Source organism: Amphibalanus amphitrite, unplaced genomic scaffold, assembly GCF_019059575.1.
Source record: "Amphibalanus amphitrite isolate SeventyFive unplaced genomic scaffold, NRLGWU_Aamphi_draft 002031F_arrow, whole genome shotgun sequence".
Classification (NCBI taxonomy): Eukaryota; Metazoa; Arthropoda; class Thecostraca; order Balanomorpha; family Balanidae; genus Amphibalanus; species Amphibalanus amphitrite.
In genome coordinates, this window is record NW_024883524.1 from 29,819 (window position 1) to 54,223 (window position 24,405).

The following is a 24,405-nucleotide window of genomic DNA, read 5'->3' on the forward strand; positions in this document are numbered from 1 at the left end:
AGTCTTCAGTTGAACAATGAATGTTGCTGCAGTCACATTTCAATAGTGCCAATCTTTCATGGACGATGTCAGAAACTAAGCAAGAGAATGTCATTCATGGGTCACCGCGAGTGCCATTATTTGTATCTCTGTGCTCGTTTCCTGCACTTCTTTCACTCTTTCATTCATTTATTCATTCATTCTCGTACAACTTGCAGGTACGCTGCACACATGACTATACAAACGTAGGCAAATTTACTTAATAGTTAATACAACGCCTGGAAGCAGCAACACTTCATGTAAAGTTTTTGCCTAATCTTCAGCAAGTCATTCAGTTTTACTAAACCGCCGGGCTATACCAAAAATACAAATACTTTTTGGCTAAAAAAGGTTGCTAGATTATTTAACTGCAGTCATCCAAATCGGTCACTGCTCTATTCTTGCACATACATTTCGATGTGGGCCATATCGGCTTTGGTCAGCCGGTATAGCTAGTACGCGACCCGGTCATTTTCAGCTTATCGACAGTTGATCATCGATCACGACCATTTATCCGATTGCCAGTAGGCATTGATGCCTTTTTCGCCGTCTGCCGCCTACCACCTTGCGATATCACCAATCGAGACAAGCTTCTAGGACATTTTGAGGGACTTCTGTATGGGCCTGTGCCTGTCTCTGTGGTTCAGCTGTGGTCTGGCCGTACCAGGCTGGACCGTCACTCTGGACAGCTGGGTCGGCAGACGACCAGTAACGGTCTGAGCCGACCTTCGGCCGTCGGATTGGTCCCGGCTGACTCTGCTCGGCTCCCATCCCGGCCCGGTCGGTCCCATCCCGGGCCGGTCCGGGAGACCGGCTGCCCTGAGTCGACCACCGGCCGCTAGGGGGCCAGCGACGAGCCGTGACCGCAGCCACCAGAGGCCGGCTGCGGCGACCGCCAGCAGCGCCTGCGATGTGGCGAAGCCTCGTCCTCTGCTTCCTTCTGCTGGCACTCGGTGAGTAAACAAACGTCGGGGGAGAAGTCGTGATGAGATGAGCAGATAACGGGTCTTGTTTGCTTAGCTGGGTCGTGTGAGACAGGTTTCGATCTGAGGGTCGTTTCGTTTTTTTATGAAAGATAAAGCTAATTTATGGTCTTTTATTGGTGGATGAATTGAAATTGAATTGATTCTATTTGTTTAACTTGTGTTTCTTTTCATTTTAGGAATGTCATGCATGTGCGTCGTACTTTTCCACTCTGGATGTTGGACTTTCACTCTAGATTGCGCACTGCTGTGACCGTGGTCTGGTCTCCCCATGGTAACCTTGAAACCCGGAAGAAAGGAGCCAGCTGACAGGGCTCTTGTGCTCCAGTTTGCTGTATTTTTCTGTCGGCAAAAGTACATTGAGCTTGTAGGCGGCGGAACGAGGGGGCACCGGGGCACCGTGCCCCCTTTTATTTTGGCATTTTAACATTAGTCCTATTAGCGTTGCATGGAAAGAATGGGATAAAAAGTCGGCATCCCCCCCCTCTTAATTGACGGTGTTCCTTCGCCACTGATTGAGCCGTACAGCATTCGAACAGAGCAATCATCTGTCAAATGTACCTGGCAGGTCTTATTGTGCTTTTTTATATTGCAAAAGCGTGTTACGAAACTATGACTATGATCAATGGCTTGCCACACAGAGAGATAGGTAGCCGTCTTAGTCATGTACAAAACCTTTCGTACGTACAGAGGCTTCTTGGCCCCGTTCTTGCTTATGCTATGCTTTGTTAGTGGAAATAGTTGGAAACATGTTTTTGTCTCGTGTGCATCCCGACCCTGCTTATTCGAGCGCGGAGACGGACATTGATATGAACGGTGTAGAAGCATTAGAACATCACAGATTACGTTTTCTTGCTGGGTGTTTGTAAATAAATTCACGAATTTTAGCGTGATTGCAGATTAATCGGTTTTCAGTTTGTGAAAAAAAATATATGCCATTGCTTAAATTCATGCAAAGGAAAATTGCATCTAAGTTCCACGACTTTCGTCTAAAAAGTAACATGTTGGAAACGGACATTCAGTTACCGTGCTCTTTTTCGCAATTCACGGCTGCCTCGATATTAGCCGTTTTCACGATGGCCATCTGGTACACATTTGGTGCACATTTGGTGCAGATTAGGTGCAGATCTGGTCAACTTAGGTGCATTCACCGGATAGCCCGTCGTGAAAACGGCTATTGGATTCGGTAACTGAGCGCACATCCTCATGCTATCGTTTGATATGCGCCAATATCAGCTTCAGCTCACTAAAAACCGCTTAGTAAATGCACATGTCTTTCCCCAGCCAGCGGGCTGCGGCCGCCGCGGCGGCGCGCGCGGCCTCTGCGCCGTGGGCCGCCCAGGGGCGCCGTCGCTGCTGACACGCCGGCCGTCGACACCGACACGACGACCCCCGACGCGTCGACGGAGGCACCACCGCCACCGCCCCCGACCACCACTGAACGACCGAGCACGACCACGACGCGCGTGACGACGCGTCGTACCACCGCCGCACCGGAGCCCCTTCCAGATGTCGACTATGAGACCGAGTGTCCCGAGAAGTACGGCTTCTTCGCTGATGCCTTCCAGGTAACTGAGACGACTTATGGTGGGAGAGCCTTGCATTATTTAGATGACCTAAATCTCATGTGTGAATGTTGTGCACCAATGAAGGAGACCGACTGCGCGTAACTATAACAGCTCGAGGTGGGAGTGCTAGGCCCTTCGTGATAATGAATCGGAATCCTCATGTCATATTCAGGGCATTTATTCGAAAAGTAAGATGTTTAATTGTTGACGACGCATTATGCATTACGTTTATTGTATATATTCATGCTTCATCTTCCATAGAGTGCTAACAGATCTATCGAACTTATCAACCAAAACTTCCTTTTTTTTGTTCTACCATTTACCTCTTTACACAGAGGTCTATGGTTCTACCTATCTGACCTGACTGCAGATGCATTGGTATATTTTAGGTATTTACCTTACCTTTGCTTTCAGTGCGACCGCTACTACGAATGTCACAACTACCAGATCACAGAACACCTGTGTCCGGACGGTATGGTGTTCAACGACTTCAGCACCGAGTACGGTCGCTGCGACCTGATGCACGTGGTCAACTGCACCGGGCGCGAGGAGCTGCGTGAGTATTAAATTAGACGGGAGGAGCTGCGTGGGTATTAAATTAGGCGGCAGAAACATCGAGCGAATGAACATGAGAAATGTCCGGAGTCGGAGCTAGAGTCAAAGCTGGAGTAAGACTCGCCAAAAGATATGGAACTGGCAGCACCCATTCCAGATGTTATTTCATTTCCATCTTCCCGCGAAAATAGGTCTCCGTACGTGCTAGCTGTGCTTACGTATAGTCCCTTCACGTATAGTCAAAATTGGAAACCGGCTTCACACCCGACTCAGGCTTAATTCATCAGATCTTAAAGACCACAGATTCAAATTAGGGAAAAGTGACTCAGCCAAGTGCAGTTGTGGTGCTGCTACAGAAAACAGCGAGCATTTCCTCCTAATCTGTCCACTCTTTCGCACAGAACGAGAAGAATTGTTCGAAAGGTTAACTGAAATTCTCAGTGAGAACTTTCAAAACATTCCTCGGAAAAAGAAAATAGAAACACTGCTAAATGGGCCTTCGCGAGTTATGAAGGCTACCCGCCATGACACCGCCATGGCCGTCCAGAGCTATATACTCAAAACGCGGAGATTTGCCTGCTAGAACTAGGAGCAGCACTTCCATTTCGGAATACACAGCAATGGCGCGAGTAGGGGCGGGGACAGGCGCTTCGGCCAAGGCAGGGTCGACTTCGCTATGTTAATATTGACATTTTGATAAAGATCAGTAGTAATTAGTAGTGTTCGATTAGAAGTGTTATTGTCTGCTTTCTACGTGTTTCGAGCGGCGTCTCGTTTTAAGCGCCATAGCGCTTCTACGCCAATCGTAATGTTTCGACAAGTGTAAATATGGATGCTCAAATAAATCATCTCTCATCTCATCTCATCTCATCCCTTAGCTGGTCAATGGTTATGCTCTTGTGCATTTCTGCAGTCTCTGAGAATGCTAGCTACTTGTGCTAGCTTGCAGTCTCCTTGCTGGTTATTTGCTTGTGCTTTCCTGCAGTCTCCTTCACGGCTAGTTACTTGTGCCAGCCTGCAGTCTCCCCGCTGATAAATTGTCTGGCTCTTCTGCGGTCTTTATCGGTGGTAGCTACTTGTGCCAGCCTGCAGTCTCCTTGCTGGTTGTCTTGTGCTTTTCTGCACTCTTCCACCTAATCCAGCTCAGTAGACTTCAAACCAAAATGCAATGAGCTATTTTTAGACAATGCTTCCAATGCATGCGTGCGTAGCATATGTAGGTAGCCACAAAATTAGGCATGGTAGGCTGCTCTTCTGACAGTCCTCTCTGTTGTCCCTGTTGAACAGAGGAGCCGCAGCCGGCCGGCCCCCTGTGCCCGCGTCAGAACGGCTACTACCCGGACCCAGATCCGACCATCTGTAACAAGTTCACCCAGTGCACAGAGGGCAAGGCCAACCACCTGACGTGCCCGGCCGGTCTGCTCTTCTCGCTGACCACCAGCACGTGTCAGTGGCCCGACCAGGCCGGACGCAACTGCAACTCAGAGGGTGAGTGACGCGTCAGTGACTGAGCTGGGATTGAGGGCTCAGCACGGTACTGGGAGAGGTGTGACGTTATGTGATTGGCATAGAAAATGCCTAGTTCGTGTAATTTACGTTTGCTAGAGTTTCTACCTATCACTTTATTTCACTGATTGAATGAATCTATTATCAATTAGATCACTATATATTATATTATTCACAGCAAAAAGTCGACAAATATCTTAATGCTAGTCACCAATACGTTTCACCAGACCCCCGTATCTAGAGCTGGAGCGCCACCTACCGCGATATACAGCACGGAGCTGGAGTGCGCAGAGAAGCCAGGTGTCACCACCATTCTCTGAAAGACTTTCGCCGTATAGCTACGCGCGCTTGGTGACCGTTGGCATTTACCGTCTGGGTGCAGACTGCAGGTATAACGTAACGGACGATCTAGGGCAGCGTCGGATGTAAATGACTTTCGTTGTCTAAAAAGCATGACATGTCTATAAATCTCGGTGTCCTTTCCAGAGTACCTGGACTTCCAGTGTCCGGGGACGAAGATCGTCGCTCCCGGGCCCGGGCAGCCGCTCCACCCGCGGTTCGAGGACCCCAAGGACTGCCAGTTCTTCTTCTCCTGCCTGGACGGTGTCGTGCCGCGCCGCCACGGCTGCGAGCAGGGACGCGTCTTCAACGCCGACACCAAGAGATGCGACGACCCAGAGAATGTCTCCAGTATTAAATGGTGAGTATTGTACTCATAAGTAATAGACACCTGAGAGGAACGCTTGCTGCATAAGCGTTTGTTTGAAATGTAGTGCCACATCAAACTGCTGTAATGCTTGACTTGAATTGCGGCTGCTTCTGTTAAAATCGCTCGCTCGCTCCTCCTTTACTTTTCGCACAATAAGTTTTTGTTTGAACTTCCCTATTGTAACGTTTGTAGTGTAATTAGTTGTGTCCGATACTGGTGTATTTAATTCATAATAATGTGCTCTGTCTTTTGCAGCCAAAACTGGTACAAAGGATAAGCGCAGAAAAGACAGTTCCGTCAAGATGAACCTCATCCGTTATCGTGGAAATTGTCTACAGTGCACCACATAAACAACTCGTGTGATAAATGAGAGTTATTAAATTTCCCCAAGCACATCGTGTCATTTGCAATCAGTTGCTTTGGACTCGTCAGGTTTTATCTTCAGTGGATTCAAAGTTCAAACATTGTATACAGTTTTGGCCAAAGTGCATCGCTTCTCGTGATATGCAGTAAATACATCTAATGACCGTTTTAAACAAATAGTATGAAAGTGTGACACCGAAGGAGTCGAAATACAGAAGTAATTTTCCGATATATATGTGCTGTGCTGCCTACATTTGTACACTTTCTGTCCACACATTAAATAGCATTATGATGGGGATGCACGTCGCAATGAATAAGCGGCTAATTACAAAGGTGTTGAAAATGCCAACTAGATTGCGACTGCACGAAGGTAGGATGCATCCTGAAGGTGCAGGGAATCTGTTCTTGCCTATCTCTGGATTTTTTTTTTTCAAACCAGCTATTGTTGGCTTTTAGTTAATGCCTATGCTTTTTCTCTCTGGCTTCATTGACAAGTTTCGCTGGTCTTCCGGACCACGGAACTTCTCTTTTTGTTTTCATTGAGCCTCCGGTGCTTTTCAACATGTCCCGCTTAGCTACCACGTGATCTGCAGCAGCCACCAGTATCAGAGTTTCTCAAAATAACGCAGCTCAATAAAAAAGTCAACCAGTTGTCTGGACGTGTGCCAGTACGACCTCGGTGTTATAACGTCAAAAAGGCGTTTTTATCCCTGTCGTGTCCTCGCCTTCCCAGACCAGACTTCACAGGGTCAGCATAAAAAACTGTTGACAGCTCTGTCAGCCGACGCTTGGGGTTTGGGTACTTGGGTACATTACTTGGGTACGTGGGTACTTGGTACTGGGGTGTATGGGTATCTGGGATTAATACTGACACGGCGCTAGACGTGGTCCGGGGGCGGACGAGGCCGACTAAATTCAATGGGATAGGCAGAAATAGATTCGATAGGTAAGCAGTTCATAGTGATGGTAAACTTGTAAGGGCAATCGAACACGCAATCAGTGTAATACGAGTGGTAAAATTTATTTGGGTGTGTTGTATGCCATTTATTTTCACTCATTTGTATATTAGTTAATGCGCAGACCCCGACTACAACGATCGATTAATTCCGGGTATTGGGACAATTCGTGGATGCCAAAGTTATACCTGCCCATCAAAGCCAGACGCGGTCTGTCCCTGCACTCAACTGACTTCAACTGGCTACGGTGCCACCAAACACAGACCCCTTCGAGAGTCTCATGTATTGGTGCCGGGGCGAGTCGAACTCAAGCTCTAATCACCGGGAGTGCAACATCACATTAACTGAGCTCGGAACGGACGACGTTTTACGGGAGGCGACGTTGAATGATTTAGTGAATGAATTAGTACCCAAAATACATTTAAGAAAACATTCGTTCCTTCAACAAATATCGAATGCCTCTGGATGAGCATTGAGCAACGTATCTAATCTAATTGAAATATATTTCAATGACAATTAATATCCATTCGAAGAAACAAATAAGCCGCATCGCACGGTATCGGTGCTTCCCAAACATCCCAGCCAAACACGGTCCAAAAACTCCGCTATGCAACAGCATTCATGCCAGCCCAGGCTGCTTGAGTGCCTGCCTATGTAGAGAGGTCAACGGAGATGTTCTTTGCATCGTGCTATGGGTACGTGACGGGTCAGCCCGCGTGGTCTGAGAGACAACCCCTCCCCCTCTCGGAGGGGCGGCCGTCCACCGGCTCAACTTGACACAGAGGCCGGCCGGTCTGTGACGACACACGGTGCGGCCGATACTTTCTCCGATGTCGGCCGCTGACCGCTACTCCCACCGCCGTCCGGTGCTCCTCAGAACGGCCGTGCCGAGCCGAGACGGGCCAGCAGGGGCCCGCCAGAGATGGGCCGACGAGACTGATGGATTCACCCATGAACAGATGAAAAGAAACACCAAAAACACTGTCGGTTGAGCAACAAACTGGCCCGTGCAGTTCTTGTCTGCTTCGTGCAGCACGGCTAATCCTGCCCCGTCGAAAAATATAGCCTCTGGACGTGAATCGCCAGCGCCGGTGCCTTGCAGCAGGTCTAATGGCTTCTTCGCTGATGGCTCACTATGTGGCGTCATTACGACTAAGTCCATCAATTCACTGATCAGACGTTGTGTAACCACTGGGAGCTGACTATCTATCTGGATGTGGTTGCTTCGTGACCCCAAAATAGCTATAAATTTATGCGGTGCCCACGAGCTTATTAAGAACTCTCTTTAGATATGTCGATTGCTATATTTTATCTCACACTAGGTAAGAAGTGAATGATAAGATGTTTTAAACACACATGATTTTAAAAAATATGGTTTTGAAATGTAACATGTTTAATATTTTATGGGATCATGGGTTGTTTATGATATCATATACTATACAGATACATAGCTTTTAGATACATCATTAAAAAAACTCGTTAGCCATGGTATTGGATTTCGTAAATAGATATCTTGGTAGTGTGATACTGTGCAATGCGCATGTCTTTGCATTGTATTATGCACAATATGATTATTTATTGATCCGCCCACACATGCCTGTCCTCTGCTCGGCTCCGACCTTCATTGCCAGCACATTCTCGAGCAGTTGTGCTCACCACCTCTCTGCCGTTCATCTCCTGTTCCGGCACGCCCTACAGGAATCACTTCCCTGCAAAAGTCACTCCCCACCAGCTCAGCTGTATACGGACCCGTCCAATCACGTTCGCTGGCGGCGATAACGGCGCAACTGCGGCGGTGGCGCGCCAAAGTCCGGACCGGTTGCAGCGTCACGCCTCCGAGGCCTTCCGGAAAACGGGTGGGGCCTGAGCAGCTTCCGATGCAAGACTGGGCTGGGATACTTCCGCTCTTCATCGTATGCGTAGCGTGAAAAAAGTGGTTCCCGATTCTAGAGCATATGACACCGGAATAACGCATCTCAAACCGGGCTCTCACTTATCCTGGCCTAGTTTTATTTGAAGATGGAAGAAGATGAAGTTAACGATTCTCATTGCATTATAAAGCGTCAATAGATGCCTTTTGCCTGATGCGTCTTAATTTTATAATTATTAGTTGATGGTTCAACCTTTTTACATTCCTCTTTCCACTTCCTTTCTTTTCTGTTATCGCAGATAGGTACATCAGTGGAAGCAAGGATCTGTAATGACGGGCTAACGGAAAAGTTTGGCAACAAATGAAACGAGTGAACTGGTTTTGAATGGATAGAATGAATGACTTTTTGGGTGTTTCCTGATTCGGTGCAAGCTCGTGAGTTTCAATTGATGAGCCCATTGACGCCCACATTTCGCCTTAACTTGAAAAGATGGAGATGAAAGGCTGGTCCATTACAGCAATCGACAGTTTCTCTGACCTTAATGTGTCCTTTTGTTACGTCGTAACCAGCCAGTAATCTGATGGCTATCTTGTAGGCGACATTGAAGATGGCAATTTTGCGTGATTGAAAAACTAAAGACATTGCTACCACCCTTACATTAAGGCGAATGGTAGTAAAAAAGCAGATGTGCAGCATCTCTCAAATCGATTAAATCTGGTGTGAGATAAACGTTGTTCAATGGTACAATCTGTCAGTGAATTTCTCACCTCCAAAGTGGATTATCAAATTGCGGCTTAGTATTTATATAATTCATCTCGTACCGACTCGTTGCTGCATTTCGGTTATTATTTGTTATTATTTTCGGTTATTATTTCGGATCTGGGGCCCTATATATGAAACCGACAAAGCAAAAATAGAGAAAGTGCAAAGAAGGGCAACCCGCCTGGTTACTGAGGTGAAACATCTGTCGTATGAAGAAAGACTGCGTGCGCTAAATATTCCGTCATTGAGTCATCGGCGGTACCGGGGGGATATGATACAGGTGTTCAAAATTATGAAAGGAATGGAACGGGTGAGAGTCGAACACTTCTTCCAGATGACTACAGATACACGAACCCGCGGCCATAGTCATAAAGTGAAGAAACCAAGGGCAAGACTAGCAACCAGACAGCACTTTTTCTCAAGCAGGACGGTCAACAGTTGGAATGCCCTGTCACAATCCTTGGTAGACTCTCAAAATGTAAACCAATTTAAGAATAGGTTTGACGAAATTCAAACAAACAGCTCACTGTACTCAACTAGTAGCCAGTAAAGTTATGGCACGAGAGTGGACCAGTTGGGTTCACTTATAAAGTCAAGAGCAGGACCAACAGGGCTTATTAGTCCTCTTTACCTGAACATCAAGTACATCAAGTACATCAAGTACATTTGAGAAACACTCACGTTGGAGAATGGGATGATTTCCTTTCCCCGCTTCAATCCTCGATTCCTTCCAGCTCCTGGAACACCAAAGACATCACACAAAAGCCCGCCACAAGATGCTTCTAATGAGTTTTAAAGCTGAATTCCGAGGCAACAGGTCGTGTTAAGGTCAGGTCAAGCACCCAACATAGGGCTTTCAGTAGCATGGACTTGTGAACCTCCTACTGGGCGTCTCTTGCCACTAACTATGTGAGGATTGTAAGGAATCTTTCCTCAAAGTGTCACACCAGTGCCAGGCTCATGCAGCGGTCGGTGCAGCATAGATCATGGCCAAGGCTAGGTCACACAATCAGGACATCTCTTCGCAAAAATCAAAGTTTGCATTTGCGGCAAATGACACCTGATTTATAGGTATGCGCTTCTAGGATAGCGTATAGAAATAACCGTATGCTCACTATCTTCAGAAATATATACTTGACCGAAAATGAGTGAATATATTTCGGAAAAGTTATATTATACATAATACCTAATATATTTCGGTACGCTTAACCCTCGCCAGAACGGGGGTTGATGTAACCCCTCCCCCTAATTTTTTTCGCAAATAACTCGCGTAAAAAGCGGCCGATCGCGTCGAAACTTTCAGTACTCTCGCATTGCTCAATTTTACACCTACCCTAACTATTCCATGATCCTGACCCAAATGACCTTTGACCTGTGACCTCTTTTCCGAGACCATGTTTGGCCGGAATCGCGATTCGGCGTATGTCGGCTCGCATTAGCCGCGCGTTTGCAAGCTTTTCGTGGTTTCAAACGTTCAAACATGTGATTTAATGTTGCTCCTATGCATTAGGGTGGGTGTCAAGGTCACCTGAAGGTCAGGTCAAGTCATTGACCTTTGGCGACCTCGGTTCACTTTTTCCGCTTCCTCTCGTGACGGGCAACACGCTCGTTTTTTCCGCGAAGCTCTAGCTCCATCAGGGGCCAAACGGAGGGGGGGGGGGGTCGTACCCTTGTGCCGTCGAAGGACTCAAAATGGCCTGTGCCGGCGAGGGTTAAGCGTAAAACTCGAATGACATTCTATCACACGGGTACGTTTTGGTAGAAAAAATTATTAGTTGAGTCGGTTCAGACCGGATATATGGATCATGACCGTGAAGCTATTACGATGATAAATCGTCAAAAGTTGAGATTTGGAAAATTTGGAAACTTCGGAAAATGTAGAACAAAAATAAAGATTGAAGACAACCAATTTGATTCTCCAGTTTGCTGACACCTTTGTGGCGTTTACGTAGAGTGTTAGCCCGCGCACCGACGCGGACGGGGGGGGGGCGGTTGTCCGCCCCCTGAGGTTTTTCGTGAATAGCGGGAAAACCGCGGCGCGTAGCGCCGCGAAATTTGGCATGACTATTTATTTTACACATGGTGTGCAGGTTAGTACCTCCTAACTTTTAACCCGCGCCCCACTGGGGTCTGCGTATAACACGCCCTACTGGGGGGGGGGGGGAGGGGCTCTCCATAGCCCCCTCCTAACTCCGAAACTACTGGGCCGATCGTCAAAATTCAAACGGCGTCTGATAGCCCCGGAAAAACTGTCGAGAAAACCTAATTTCATTGACTTCGAGGTCACCGATGACGTCACAGCTCAGGTCAAAGTAAAAATTATTAGCATTTTGGCTTGTTCACATTTTTGGCTCTGGCCGCCGTCTTACAAATCAAATCAGAGTCATTTTTGGTTTAAACACTCGTGAACAGATGCTCTAGATACCTTGAGGGTACCAAACTTGTACTTTGATTTTCAGGTCAGGGTCAGGTCATCACAGGTCACGGAAATATTATATCATGCGTCGGTCACGTGACACATGTTTTATGGTCCATTTAGGCCATAGATTTCGAATTTGATATCGTCTGTGTCATTCGAGGTCATTTTGAGTCGAATTTAGCTTAGGTCAGGTTACTTTCAGGTCAAAAAAGGTCAAATTTTGAAGTTAAAATTTTTCAACAAAAAAGGTGTCTATTGGATGCAGTTTGAGCTCAGGAACACAATGGTGCTATTTATATTGGTGTACGATGTCAAATACGAACTGAAAAATTATTTGAAAAATTAATAATTGTGAATTTTTTTTTGCAATAATGCGTATAAATTGGCCATTTCTGAAGATATTTAGCTAAAACTTGCTAGAGTTAGTCATAGGCATAGGTTCTGTCACACTTATTCCGGTTTTTCGAAAAGTCAAAAACTTTTTGAAAAAAAATATAAAAATATAAATTTTGAATATTATTATATAAAATTTTCGAAATTTTCAACATTTTGAAACACCGAGACAGCAGTTTGATAGCGCAGTCAATTCTGAGTCCTTTCATGCAAAGAAATTGAATCTAGCTTAAAAACTGAGCTCTTGGGAGCGATTGCCGTGGCTCAATGTTTTGCGTCAAAATCGGCCGAACATGACGTCACTCTGACGTCATTTCCGGCCGACCTATGGTAGCTACGAAGTTCCAATTTTGACACAAGGTGTCAAATTAATGCAGCCTAAAGTACTGAAAGTTTGGCGTCGATACGTCAAGTGATTTGGAAGTTATTGCAGAAAAACGGGAGGGGGCTATGAATAGCCCCCCAGTGGGGCGCGGGTTAAGGTCAGGTCACCAGGGTACTTTGAATGACCCAACCTCAAGTCACTTTTTTTGCAAATTTGCCACAGTGTCAGAGCTACAGTAGATGACGGAGGCTTTTGAAAGTCGTAGGATGTTATGAGGTCATTAGTAGCTACAATTTGCATGTCTCGAAATTTCGATATCGATGACCTAAGGTCAGGTTAATTTCTTGACCTCCCCATTGTCAAGGGGGGAAAATCAACTCCCTGTTTTTTCCACTAAAACACGTCGGAATGGCCCCATATACCATACCTACATGACTTCATATACGATCAACCTTCACAATCTGGAGGCCTGTTTTGCTGTTGGCTAGAGCTGTAAGGTCATGTGACGTCATCAAAGCTCACCGACGGCTTTTTTGCCAATAACTCCTTAAAGGAACAAGATACAGCCACGTGGATGGTCTAAATGTGTTCAGTTCGTCAAGGCGCATCGAATGATATGCATGATGACCTCGAGGTCACGTGACCTGAGGTCAACCTTTGACCTTGACCTTTTGCGGTCAACATATATATGATTCGATGCGGATTGAGGATAGGATCACGATGATGCCATGCGCTTGACTAATTCGAACGCTATTCAAGAAAAACTCCATACCTATCTAGCGCCGCTATTATAACTTTTTTACCCCTGTGACGTCATCTTTGACCAGACCTGAAAATGACCTTAGTAAAAATTGTAGACCTTGTCTGTGCGTACCCCATGCCGTTTACCACTTGTCGCTATCTTGCTTCGTTCTCGAGATCTCAAGGGGGGGGGGCGGGGTGGTCATCCGCCCCCTCCCTCCGTCGGTTAACCCGGCACCGCCTGGGCTATTTCCGTACCCACGACAGCCTGGGGGGGGGGGTCGGATCCGACCCCCCTGTTATCTCGAGAACCAATGGTCGTATCGAGCCCCGCGAGGCGGCGTTCGAAAGGTCTCTACGAGACCTTCCCAAAGCACTCTTAAGATTTTAAGATTGAGGTCAACTTTCGGGTCAAGGTCAGGTCAAAGGTCAAATTCAGGGGTTTTGCATGATTAGGGTTACGGACAGCGGAATCGATAGCTGCTGCTCGAAACTCACTAAAATGACCTCAAAGGCCTAGTGAAGGTACCATGTGCGTATAGGGGTCATACTAAGTACGGGTCAAGGTCAGGTGAGGTCACGAAAGGTCACGGTTTTCACTTTCTGCTACATGGGCGTGCGACACATGTTTTATGGCTTATTTTTCACGCCGAATCCGATGGTAATGGTTATATGTGACCCCAAGTCACTGTGCTGGTGATAAGTGTGCATTGACAGCATAAAAAATCGTTTATACCATACATGACTAAACGAGGGCTGAGAAAAAAGGTCAATTTTTCAACTTTTTATTTTTGACATAAAAATGCACTTTTCTAGACGAGCTTTGTCCCAGGAATCTAGTGGTGCCATTTGTTTTCACATGCGATGTTCAGAAGTGCCTCTAATTCACGAAAATGCTTATGACGTCACCATGCCCTATGCATGTTGGAGCTATTTTTTACAATTTGGGGGTCAAAAATCAAGATAGAAAGTTGAAATTTGGGACATCTAATGTTCTAATAGAGCTCTATAACATTTATACCGATTTTTTGGAAATTCTCAAAATTTTGGATTTTATCAGTTGTTTTCCAAAAAATGTAGATTTTTGAATTTTTAGGGGTGAAAAACGCATTTTATGGAAAATCCGAGATGGCTATTTTAAAGAACTCATTGAGCTGCGTCTATTCATGTCCTTAACCCTAGAACGCCTAGGGGGGGTTGTATCAACCCCCCCCCTGAGGTTTTTTCGAAGTGCACGCTAAACGGCTTGTCGTAGCGGGCTGAAATTTTCAATACCCTCTGGGGCAACCTTTGCGCATCTTTTGCCGAAAAAAATTGATCGGGTCATGTCAGGTCACGGAGTTATGACGTCATAAGAGGTACAGCCTCCGGCCGGATTTTCACAAACTGAGTGCCAACGCCCGAGGTTTCCTGCCGGTGGTACGGACATCGGTTGATGGATCGTGATGAAACTTCCCATGCATGTTGGGACAAGTATTGGCTATCATATGGTATAAGAAATTTGGCCGGGTCAGGTCAGGTCACGGAGCTATGACGTCACAAGAGGAACAGCGTCCGGTACTATTTTTGAAAAGCGCCCGAACCACTATTTTGCTAATTCTTGTCACCTCAATGGGAATATGCAGCAATATTAGCTTCTATAGGGAGCAAATGGACCTCCCAAATCCAAAAATACAATCAGATTTCAAAAATTTAAATTTTGATTTTTCGAATTTCTGCCGCCGACTGTGACCTTGCCGACTTCCGGCGCTCCCAACGCGCCATTTTTAGAGCTAGGGAAACGAAATACATACCAAACGATAGAGAATTGATCACGGAACACGATAGTGAAAGTTTCAAGTCGATATCTCCCACCGTTTTGCCGCAATCGCCGCCGAAAGTTGAAAAAAGTCTATTTTTCCGAAAATTTGACCTTTGACCGGTCAAAAGTAGGTCAAATGTTGACCTAGGACCAAAAAATATACCACCAATCGCGAGAACTCGTTGAGAGCAATCCGTTGGTTTTTTCCGCTAAGCTCTACGACCTTCCGTTTCGAAACGCCAGGGGGGGGGGGGTCGTAACAACCCCCCTGGTCGTTCGTGTTATGAGAAATGGCCTGGTCGTGCGAGGGTTAATTTGCAATTTGCTTTAAACCCTGATTTTTGGCAATTTTTTTAACATTTACCACTTTTTGACTAAAAACGCCATGTAGTTACATCACTAAAATCGAAATATCTAAAAAAAAAATTGGAAATTTTTTCTTAAAAATTACACAGAAGACGTCAAATTGATGGGGGAGAAGGTATGCCAAGTTTCAAGTTGATAGCGTAAGCGGTTCTTGAGTTACTCAAGAAAAACGGAGGGGGGGGGGGTCGGATCCGACCCCCCCCCCCCCCCAGGCGGTCGCGGGTTAAGTTGGCGCAGACCCCCGTCGGTGCGCGGGTTAACCCGCGCCCCGCTGGGGGGGGGGGGCAGAATCTGCCCCCTCCCGTTTTTCGCCAATAACTTCTAAACGCGTTACGCCAGCAACGTCAAACTTTCAGTACCTTAGCATACATCAATTTGACACGTTCCCTGAAAATCTGAGCGAAATCCGTCGGAAATTTTTTGAGAAATTGACGTTTTAGTGACGTCATGTTCGTCATTTTCGCCTAAAAAACGGCAAAATTTCAAACGCCGCTAACTTCTTCATTTTTAAAGGAATCAAGACGTAACAAAAAGGTTATACGTGATTCTACTTTGTCTATCAAATGGCTATCTCGGTTTTTTTGAAAATTTTGGATTTTGGCCAAAATTTTTCCAAAAAACTGACTTTTTTGGGAAAATATTTATAAAATCCAAAATTTTGAGTTTATCGAAAAAACCGGAATATATGTCAAAGAAGTGGTCTATGTGCACATACATACCAATTTTGAGAAGAATCGGTTCAAAAATGTGGGAGTTATTCAAAATTTTATAACGTCACGACACACAAAATTTTGAAAAATGATATTTTTGGAGGTTCTAGACCTCGTACGGAAATAAAAATAGCACCATTCGATTCGCCGTGAAAAACTGCATCGGATAGACACCTTTTTAGGCCTTAATAACCAACTTCAAAATTTGACCTCACTTGACCTGACCTTGACCTGACCTCGACCTGAAATTCATCCAGAGGTGGTCCATATCACTTATTGAGTGTGCCTATTGAATTCCATGAGTAAAATGACCCATAAAACATGTGTCGCACATGCCCTTTTCTATATTTTGTTTTTGGTGACCTGACCTGACCTGACCTGACCTTGACCTTGACCTTTGAATGACATTGTGTGCAACGAATATTGTCTTGGTAGTCTAAGAACACGTTTTGGGCAATCAGTCTCAGTCCATTCTTCGGCAACTACGGTGCAAGGCCGATACTGTAGAAACTTGCATTTTGTACCCTTGACCTGACCTTGACCTGACCTCTGACCTACTTAAGCAAAAAAAATGGGCTCTTAAGATCCGCCTTGTTGAGAGCTTTCGATTGCCGTTTTCCCCGTCTTTCTACGACCATCGGTTCGGAAGTTAGACAGGGGGGGCAGAATCTGCCCCCCCCCCCCAGCAGGGCGCGTATGGCTGAATAGCCCAGCGGGGCGCGGGTTAATGTACAATGCACATACATACCTGCATCTTTTTTATTTCTTATGGTTATGGTCATTTAAAACATGTGCCATATTTGGTCGAAAACTCAGAAGTAATGACGTCATTGAGGCCTCAATATTAAAAGGCTTTGACTCGATTATTATTATTTTTTCATAATAAGCTTGTATTGATTTACAACAGACACCTGAATTTTAAATCGCGGCAAAAATGGTGGGGGCGTTTGACGCTCCTTCTCCCCAGCAACGCGCTGGTTAAGGTTCAATTATCAGGTCGTGTTAAGCGACCCTCTCTCCAAAAAAGGCAGCTGCTCACCATGGCCACACTTAGCTCTCAACTGTTTAACAGTTGAAAAGAAAAATAGAGTCTGTGAAGCGCGAGTCTGTGAAGTCTGTGAATCGTATTATAGCGCCCTCCTCACCGTACAGCGCCCTCCTGACCTGCCGCCGGACTCCTCACTGTATAGCGGCCTCCTAACCATGCAACACCCTCCAGACCGGCGCCCTCTGCGTTTAGCGCCCTCCTGACAAGTCGGCGCCCTTTTCACCGTAGAGGGCCCTTCTGAGCTGTAGGCGGCCTCCTGACCGTACATATGTTACAGGGAGTTTGAGAAATCCGTGAGTTTGCAAACTCCCTAGTGAGTTTGCAAAGTCACTGATGGGTCAGGGAGTTTGCAAACTCACTAGGGAGTTTGCAAGCTCACGGATTTCTCAAACTCCCTGTAACACATACATCGCCTTCCTCACCTGTCCGCGCCCTCCTCTTTAAGCAGTGCCCTCCTGACTTGTCAGCGCCCTCTTCACTCGTATAGCATCATCCTCACCATACGGCGCCCTCCTGACCTGCTGGCGCTTTCCTTACCATACATCGTCCTCCTGACCCTTTTCACCGTAAAGCGCCATCCTGACCGGCGCCCTCCTCACATTACAGTGCCCTCCTCACCAATTATCGTTCTTCTTACCATTCACTCCGGAGTCCGGACCTGTCAGGGCCCTCTTCACGTTACCTATGTTGGTTACTGACCGTGGTAAGTTCTGATCATTGTTTAATGCGTTTAGTTGTGTATTATGGCTTTCCATGATCCGTCATATTTTGTGAATTGCCGTAGAAGCTTGAGCTTGAGAGAAGGTGAGCTTGAGAGCAAACCAAGTTCAGTTTAAACTCATTTTGTTTAAAGTCTTGTCTTAAGTTTGGCTTCGCGTAATAACAAATGTTATTCATTCATTCATATTTATTTTGCACCAAACATTGGCAAATTCCCGACAGCTGATAACAACCAATCATCAGACTTGCACGTAAAACACCCAGTTTTTTTACAACTATTTACAATTAGAAAGCGTTAGGGAACCAATGTTGAAAGTGATTTAGGCGCCAACTAGAAATAAAACAATTTTCAGAAAATAAAGGCATGACAACGTTTCCAGCGCCTTAATTTTAAGCTTACTGCATCTAGTTCGGCAAACATCCATCGAGCACGTCAGTGCCACTGCCCGACCGGCAAACTATGCACTCATCTTATTCACTCTCATTCAACTCATTCACTTATCACTATCGTCCTTTTTGGGCCGGCCGTAAGCCAGACGACGCTTGACACCAGAATTTGAGACCTGAATTTGAGCCGAAGGACGGAGGAACTGAGCCATGGGATCGAAAAATACACCAGTGATGCAGACATTCGCAGTCCGTTTGTGTTTGCCTTCAAGACTGCCGCGCCTCGCTTCCGTTTGAAATACGTAAAATGTAAAGGCGGTTTTTATCTGGAATGCCTAGAATAAACCATAGTTTGAGTGGAATAAGGTCGCGTGGCCATATCAGGGAAAAACGAGTGTACATTTTGTCGTCCTTGCTCGGCATTGATAGCGTCCTCCTGAGCCGAAATTGGCGCCCTCCTGACCCGAACTTGGTGCCCTCCTGAACCAAAATTGGCGCCCTCGCCAATTCTAGCCCCCTCCAAAAAAATTCCTGGCTGCGCCCCTGCCTCGGGCCTAACGGCCCTCGGAGTTTTCGCTAAAAAAAAACCTCGGTGACATTTATTGAATCATCCCGGCCCCGGGCAGGAATATATTATCTTATACTTACCAATACCAGGAATCCCCTTCGATCCAATGCAATGTTCGAAATATACCTAAAAGCCTACACGTTCACACACCAGCTATTCACAAACACGTTTGAAGCAGCCCTAGTAGCATATCCTCCCCACAGTGCAGATGTCTCTCGTCCATCAAAGTGGGGCCTCAGTAGGGTAGTGATCGATTGCCAGACATTTACCAAGCCCAATTAGAGGATTGTCATGAGCCGAGGACTGGTTCAAGGTCGACCGGCTGGCGGCCGTGCCGCTGGCTAGGTGTGAGCTGGTGGGCCCCACGTGTCCAAAGATCCAATCAACTGCCCCCAGTCCTCTGTGTCGCTGGTCCAGCCAGTTCGGACCGTATCTCAATCGGTCTGCGCTCCTGTCCCGGCCCCTGCCGGTGCGACGCGCGTGCGAGCAGTCCGCTGTCCGGCCGCCAGCGGCCATCGCGCCGGTCTGGACGGGCTGGGAGAGGGGGGAGGAGCAGGGGGCAGAGGGCAGGGCAGCGAGCATCACCGCTCCACGGGAAATAAATGGCGGCCGGTCGGAGCGGCGGCGACCACTGGCAGTGCGACGATCGCGGTGGACGTAACCCGCGGCACACACTCGGCACATCACACACCATGAGGCTGCTCGTCGTACTCGCTCTGGCCACTGGGGCATGGGGTGAGTGGGCTGCCGGCCCGGCTGCAGGGATGGGTGGCGCGGATCGGCGGAATTTCCTCCCGAGAATGTCGCGCTTCCAGGAATTGCTCATATTCCGGTGTGAGCACCATGCCTACCGGATATTTATGTGTAATTTAAATTTAGTTCCAATACAAAACGTTTATTCGATTTTCTGTTAATAATCGGATTCTATATGTAAATAACCGGAAAATTGGATTCAATAATTGGATAGTTGTATGCTTTTATCGTCCGTTTTTATTTTACTGATCAATGCATTCCTTGCTTTTATTTAGAGCAAAACGTCCTAATTAAGCAGCTTGTATATAAATGGCTACAGTTCAGTGAAACTTCGCAACGTTGAAACCACTACTTTGCCCCTACCACGGTAAAAAATCGCATTAATGCGTCAGTAGCTACATTCCAGTAGCGCATAAGGTTGACTTGCCAATTTGAAGAATGAATAAACTATCTCTGATGCTTATTGGCCTAAATATTTGATATAGGAACGACCACAGAAAAAAGGGAATGGAGCCATGTTCCTGCTCTTGAGCGGCTTAATTGATAAAAGGAAAGAACAAAATTGTATTGCCTTTCCACACATCTTTCAATTTGTAGACAATCAGGGTGCTTTTTGCGATAAATAGATATTGTTTGCATACATTTTAGATTCATTACATACAACATTGAAAATGATTCGCTATACACCTTTTTATTTGGTTACTTTATTCTCGTAGGTACATGCCTACCTTGCGCAAAATGTTCCGTTGTAGAAGGGTGAACTCTCATTTAACTTTCACAGCGGTCAAAAATGGATCTTTATTATGTGATAACATATGTTTACAAAGGCCAAAAGGTTTCCCATTTCTTATTATAGTCTTAATTATATCATTTATATCATATAATCTTCAATCTGAAATTGAAGTAAATATGAGTCGCTGCTACCATAATATTACATAACCATCCCTCCCCAAACACCTGTTCACTCGAGCTTATGACGCATCGAGCAGCCATTGCTTGTATAATTAAGTATCCATGTGTGCCCAATACGGTGGTGGCTTCGTTCGCAACTTGGTGACCTCAGGTCCCGATGGGACGTCCCTGTTAGAAAGGATCCGTCAGGACATGGGCCGCGAGGGGAACTTCGAGGCCGGTAGGGCTATCCCGGCCACTCCGACAGAAAATGAAAGTTGTTTGGAAAGGTGCCACCCTCGTACTGCGTGAGACACAAGGTCACGTGGTGATGACGACCTTGGTTGGCACATAGTACTGTGATCACATCTTGTTATTATTTAATGGTTTCTTAGAACCATCAGACGAGTTTGACGGAAGAATTGCTGGAGATACTTTAATTCAGTAGTGTGACCTATGTTTCGTACCTAGATCCCACAGTCAAACAACGTATATTTTATCCGGTTCGCCCGACCTACGATTCCTAAACGTGCTACCTTTTTGTCATATTATTCTGTGCATGACTTGTTGGTGATCAAATCGTCACGAAACCAGAAAGAACCGGAGATGGCCTGTGCCTTGCAGACGGTCAAGAAGCCTTTCGCCTTCTCTGTAGGAGCATTTTTGCACCAGATAAGCTCGGCTTATGACACCGTGCCATGGGAAAATCCGTACCGGCACGGCCGGGGAGGGGCTGCGTTCCGATGTGCCTGTCTGAGCAGCGAGCCCATGGAGCGGGATGTTCCGAGCCGATTGTTCTCTGCCTGGAACATTCCAACGGGACCCCTCAGACCGGGAAAGTCTCCGTAGCAAATGGAGTTTGCAGCAGATCAGACCCCGAGCAGCAGGCATATCCTGCTAAAAATCCGCTCTACCGTTGGCTGGCGCTTCAAATGCCGCCATTTGAGCTAACGTATTTAACATCCGGCTGTGACGAGCACATAAGCAGAACGTTGTCCTTTGCAACGCTAACATTATCCGACCACCAAATCGCAACCTTCCTCACTCGCAACACGTGGTAGGTTATGTAATACTCCATACATCCATTAACTTGTTTTTAACCATTGACCGAACATATCCTTTGTCGACAGCCCAGGACAGCTTCGTCCAGGAATTCGTGTGCCCGGAGTCGTACGGCGACTTCCCAGACGCCATCAACTGCGACTACTTCTGGCGCTGTGAGAAGGGCGTGGCCAAGCCGATGGAGTGCGAGGACGGACACGCCTTCGACCCGCGCCTGAGGGGCACCATCTACCCGTGTGACTACACCTTCTCCGTCAACTGCACCGGCCGCGAGCAGCTCCGTAAGTGGAACGGCAAACGGGTCTCGATCTGAACGCGAAATGACACACTTTGCCGCTATCAATCTTAGCAGTTGAACATGAGTAATGCAGCCGATATATCATCCATACAAGTATGAATAGTAGCAATTCATTTTCTGCCAATTCTTGTTCACTCAGTGTCCATCAAGGATAAGCCCTAAAACGGCCTCCCATGACGTGAATGGTGCCAGTCAATGTCTGCTGAATACAATGCATGGCATGTGTGCACGCGATCCGTGGCTGCCGTCCGACCGAACACCGCGCGCTCGATGTTACAGAGAACCCCATTCCGGGCACCGACCCGGTGTGCCAGCGCCAGAACGGCATTTTCCCGCACGAGTTCGAGTGCGGCAAGTTCTACACGTGCAAGGAGGGTCTGGCGACGGAGAGCGAGTGCGCCACCGGCCTGCACCTGTCCCTGGACTCGATGGAGTGCGTGTGGCCAGAGGTGGCCAACCGCGGCCCGTGCGACACCCCCGCCCGTAAGTGAAAGACCGGCCAGCACTCCTGGGAGAAGAAGGGGTATCGAACTGGAGGAGCAGCACTTGGCTGCCGGATGGTGGTTTGGTGTTTGCTCTGCTATACTTCTCAAATTAGTTATGAGTAATTATTCAATCATGCGTTTTCTTTTTACTGTAAAAAATCAATTATTTTTTTGCAACATACATTTTCGACTTGAATCAACCTCTCGGAACCAAAATATGTATGCCTTTCATAGCTGGTCGCTCAAGAAGACAGCTGACTGACGATCTATCATTAACTTGACCTCTCCTCCGTTAACAGGGGAAGGCAACTTCACCTGTCCACCGGACGCCGCCAACGCGCTGGACGCGCTGGGCAACCGCGCCATCAACCCGACCTACTTCCACCCGACCGACTGCCGGTTCTTCTACGTGTGCCTGAACGGCATCAACCCGGAGCTGCGCGGCTGTCCTGACAGCACCGTCTTCAACGACGCCACCGCCCAGTGCGACGACCCCGCCAACGTGCCCGGATGGTGAGTGGACGCCCCCAACGCGGGGCCTGGGAAGTGGGAACCCATCACCCCAGTGGCCGCTCCCGCCGCAGGGTCTGGGGGACTCAGCATCTCAGTGGCCGATCCCGCCGCGTGACCGGGGGAGCAAAGGGCGGACTCATCACCTGAATGGCAGCTCTACATGGGTTAACAGTGCTCAGTGGGTACTTAGTAAGCAAGTGCACACATTATTGCTTGGTGATTTCGACAGACTCAGTGCAGATGAAGGTTGAGTCACCTTCGAGCCTTCTCTTTTGCTGACTCATTCCTTTCATATCGTGAATCTCAAGATCATTTGCGCAAACGCCGATTTCCAGCCCAGATTTGCACTATCACTAGATTTTTACAAAGTGCATGAGTCCCGTTGTCTTGTCACCTTGGAAAGGTTGAAGAGTGCGCAGCAAACCGGTATACAATCTACTTCATTTGCTCCCACCTGCTGATTGCGCAACTGAGACTGGTGATTGTTTCTAAAAGAACCAGCTGCACAGGAGAAATAAGCCGCGTTGCAAAATGTCATCTCACCGTCACTTATTGCAGACAGTTATCTGTCGTATTTTTAATTAATATCGAGTTGAGCATAGACTGACTGAACTGTTTCTGTTCCAGTGAGAACTACTACGAACCGCTGTGATCGCGCCACCCGGTGATATTGGCGCCACTGCTGAGGGGGGCATGGTCGACAGCATCAAGAAAGTGCATGTTCACCTGTTAGAAGTGTTACATTGATGTACAAAGAGTGATATCATCGATTATGTCACAGTTTATAAATAAACGTTACGTGGTATATTGTTCTTTGAGACGACACGTTGGTATGTAGGCGCATGGAAACGAACAACCAGCATGGATAATGATAATAATAGATAACTACAAAATTCAGTGGTATATAACAAAACCTTCCAAGTCAAGAATCCTGACTCATCGAGAGCCGCTTCAGATTGTCCACAAAGCTTCTAACTGCCAGCAAGCCAAAGTTGAATTACACACATTAACTGAAAACAACTAATGACGACACATTGTATTGTGTGTATTGCATTGCATTATGGTATCACACGCCGTGGCAAGGGAACGCGTCTTTACGTCTCCATTAGGGCTTTTCACAAATATCTCGCTCTGCCTTTTTTTACCTTCTGCGATTTTCCCCTCTAATATATGCAATTATACCTAAGAGCCAGGTTATTCAAGGTCAGGTTAATTCAGGTCAAATGAACCATCCAAAAAATTAAAATGTTCGCCAATCGTCATAGCTACGTGGATATCGAATGAACGCTTGCTGATAAACTTTCGGCATGATTGGTAAGAGAAACAGAATGCATCAAACATACGTCTTGGACTTTGCACCCTTGGTGAACCTTTTATGTCAGGTCAATTTTGTGACCCTTCCATCATAAGGCCATGAATGAGGTGAAATGAAAATGGTCCTCGTTTGTACTGCCAAACTACAACATTTATTATAAACACTTGGCTTCTACTTTATTCATTGGTTAGCTTAACTTATATAGGTTTTCACTTCACCAAACTCACCCGGCCATGTCTCTACGTAAAAAGTATCTCTGAGGTCATATAGGTAGTTGGTCACTGAAAGATCACCAACAGCCATTTTTGCGACGGCTACC

At 46.7% G+C, this 24,405-nt stretch overlaps 2 protein-coding genes across 2 annotated transcripts; both read left to right on the plus strand.

Annotated features, from left to right (window-relative positions):
- LOC122376147 (protein obstructor-E-like) lies at positions 1–5,933 on the plus strand. Its single transcript, XM_043355862.1, has 6 exons — positions 1–971; positions 2,286–2,569; positions 2,984–3,125; positions 4,412–4,612; positions 5,117–5,330; positions 5,595–5,933. Exons 1-6 carry the CDS (start codon positions 929–931, stop codon positions 5,614–5,616), a joined length of 906 nt encoding a protein of 301 aa, XP_043211797.1. The 5' UTR covers positions 1–928; the 3' UTR covers positions 5,617–5,933.
- A 13,216-nt stretch (positions 5,934–19,149) lies between these two features.
- Positions 19,150–23,576, plus strand: LOC122376146 (protein obstructor-E-like). Its single transcript, XM_043355861.1, has 5 exons — positions 19,150–19,504; positions 21,544–21,756; positions 22,053–22,256; positions 22,558–22,771; positions 23,399–23,576. The coding sequence occupies exons 1-5, from the start codon at positions 19,372–19,374 to the stop codon at positions 23,421–23,423; spliced, it is 789 nt and encodes a 262-aa protein (XP_043211796.1). The 5' UTR covers positions 19,150–19,371; the 3' UTR covers positions 23,424–23,576.
- Positions 23,577–24,405: the final 829 nt, after the last annotated feature.

What these genes read in the sequence shown, in the direction of transcription:
- LOC122376146 (XM_043355861.1), top strand. Translation starts at nt 19,372, where the DNA reads ATGGCGGCCGGTCGGAGCGGCGGCGACCACTGGCAGTGCGACGATCGC. An exon ending in CCCGTGCGACACCCCCGCCC is followed by an intron (nt 22,257 to 22,557) that starts GTAAGTGAAAGA and finishes CTCCGTTAACAG; the next exon opens with GGGAAGGCAACTTCACCTGT. An exon ending in CCCGCCAACGTGCCCGGATG is followed by an intron (nt 22,772 to 23,398) that starts GTGAGTGGACGC and finishes TTTCTGTTCCAG; the next exon opens with TGAGAACTACTACGAACCGC.
- LOC122376147 (XM_043355862.1), top strand. Translation starts at nt 929, where the DNA reads ATGTGGCGAAGCCTCGTCCTCTGCTTCCTTCTGCTGGCACTCG. An exon ending in CTTCCTTCTGCTGGCACTCG is followed by an intron (nt 972 to 2,285) that starts GTGAGTAAACAA and finishes GTCTTTCCCCAG; the next exon opens with CCAGCGGGCTGCGGCCGCCG. An exon ending in ACGCAACTGCAACTCAGAGG is followed by an intron (nt 4,613 to 5,116) that starts GTGAGTGACGCG and finishes TGTCCTTTCCAG; the next exon opens with AGTACCTGGACTTCCAGTGT.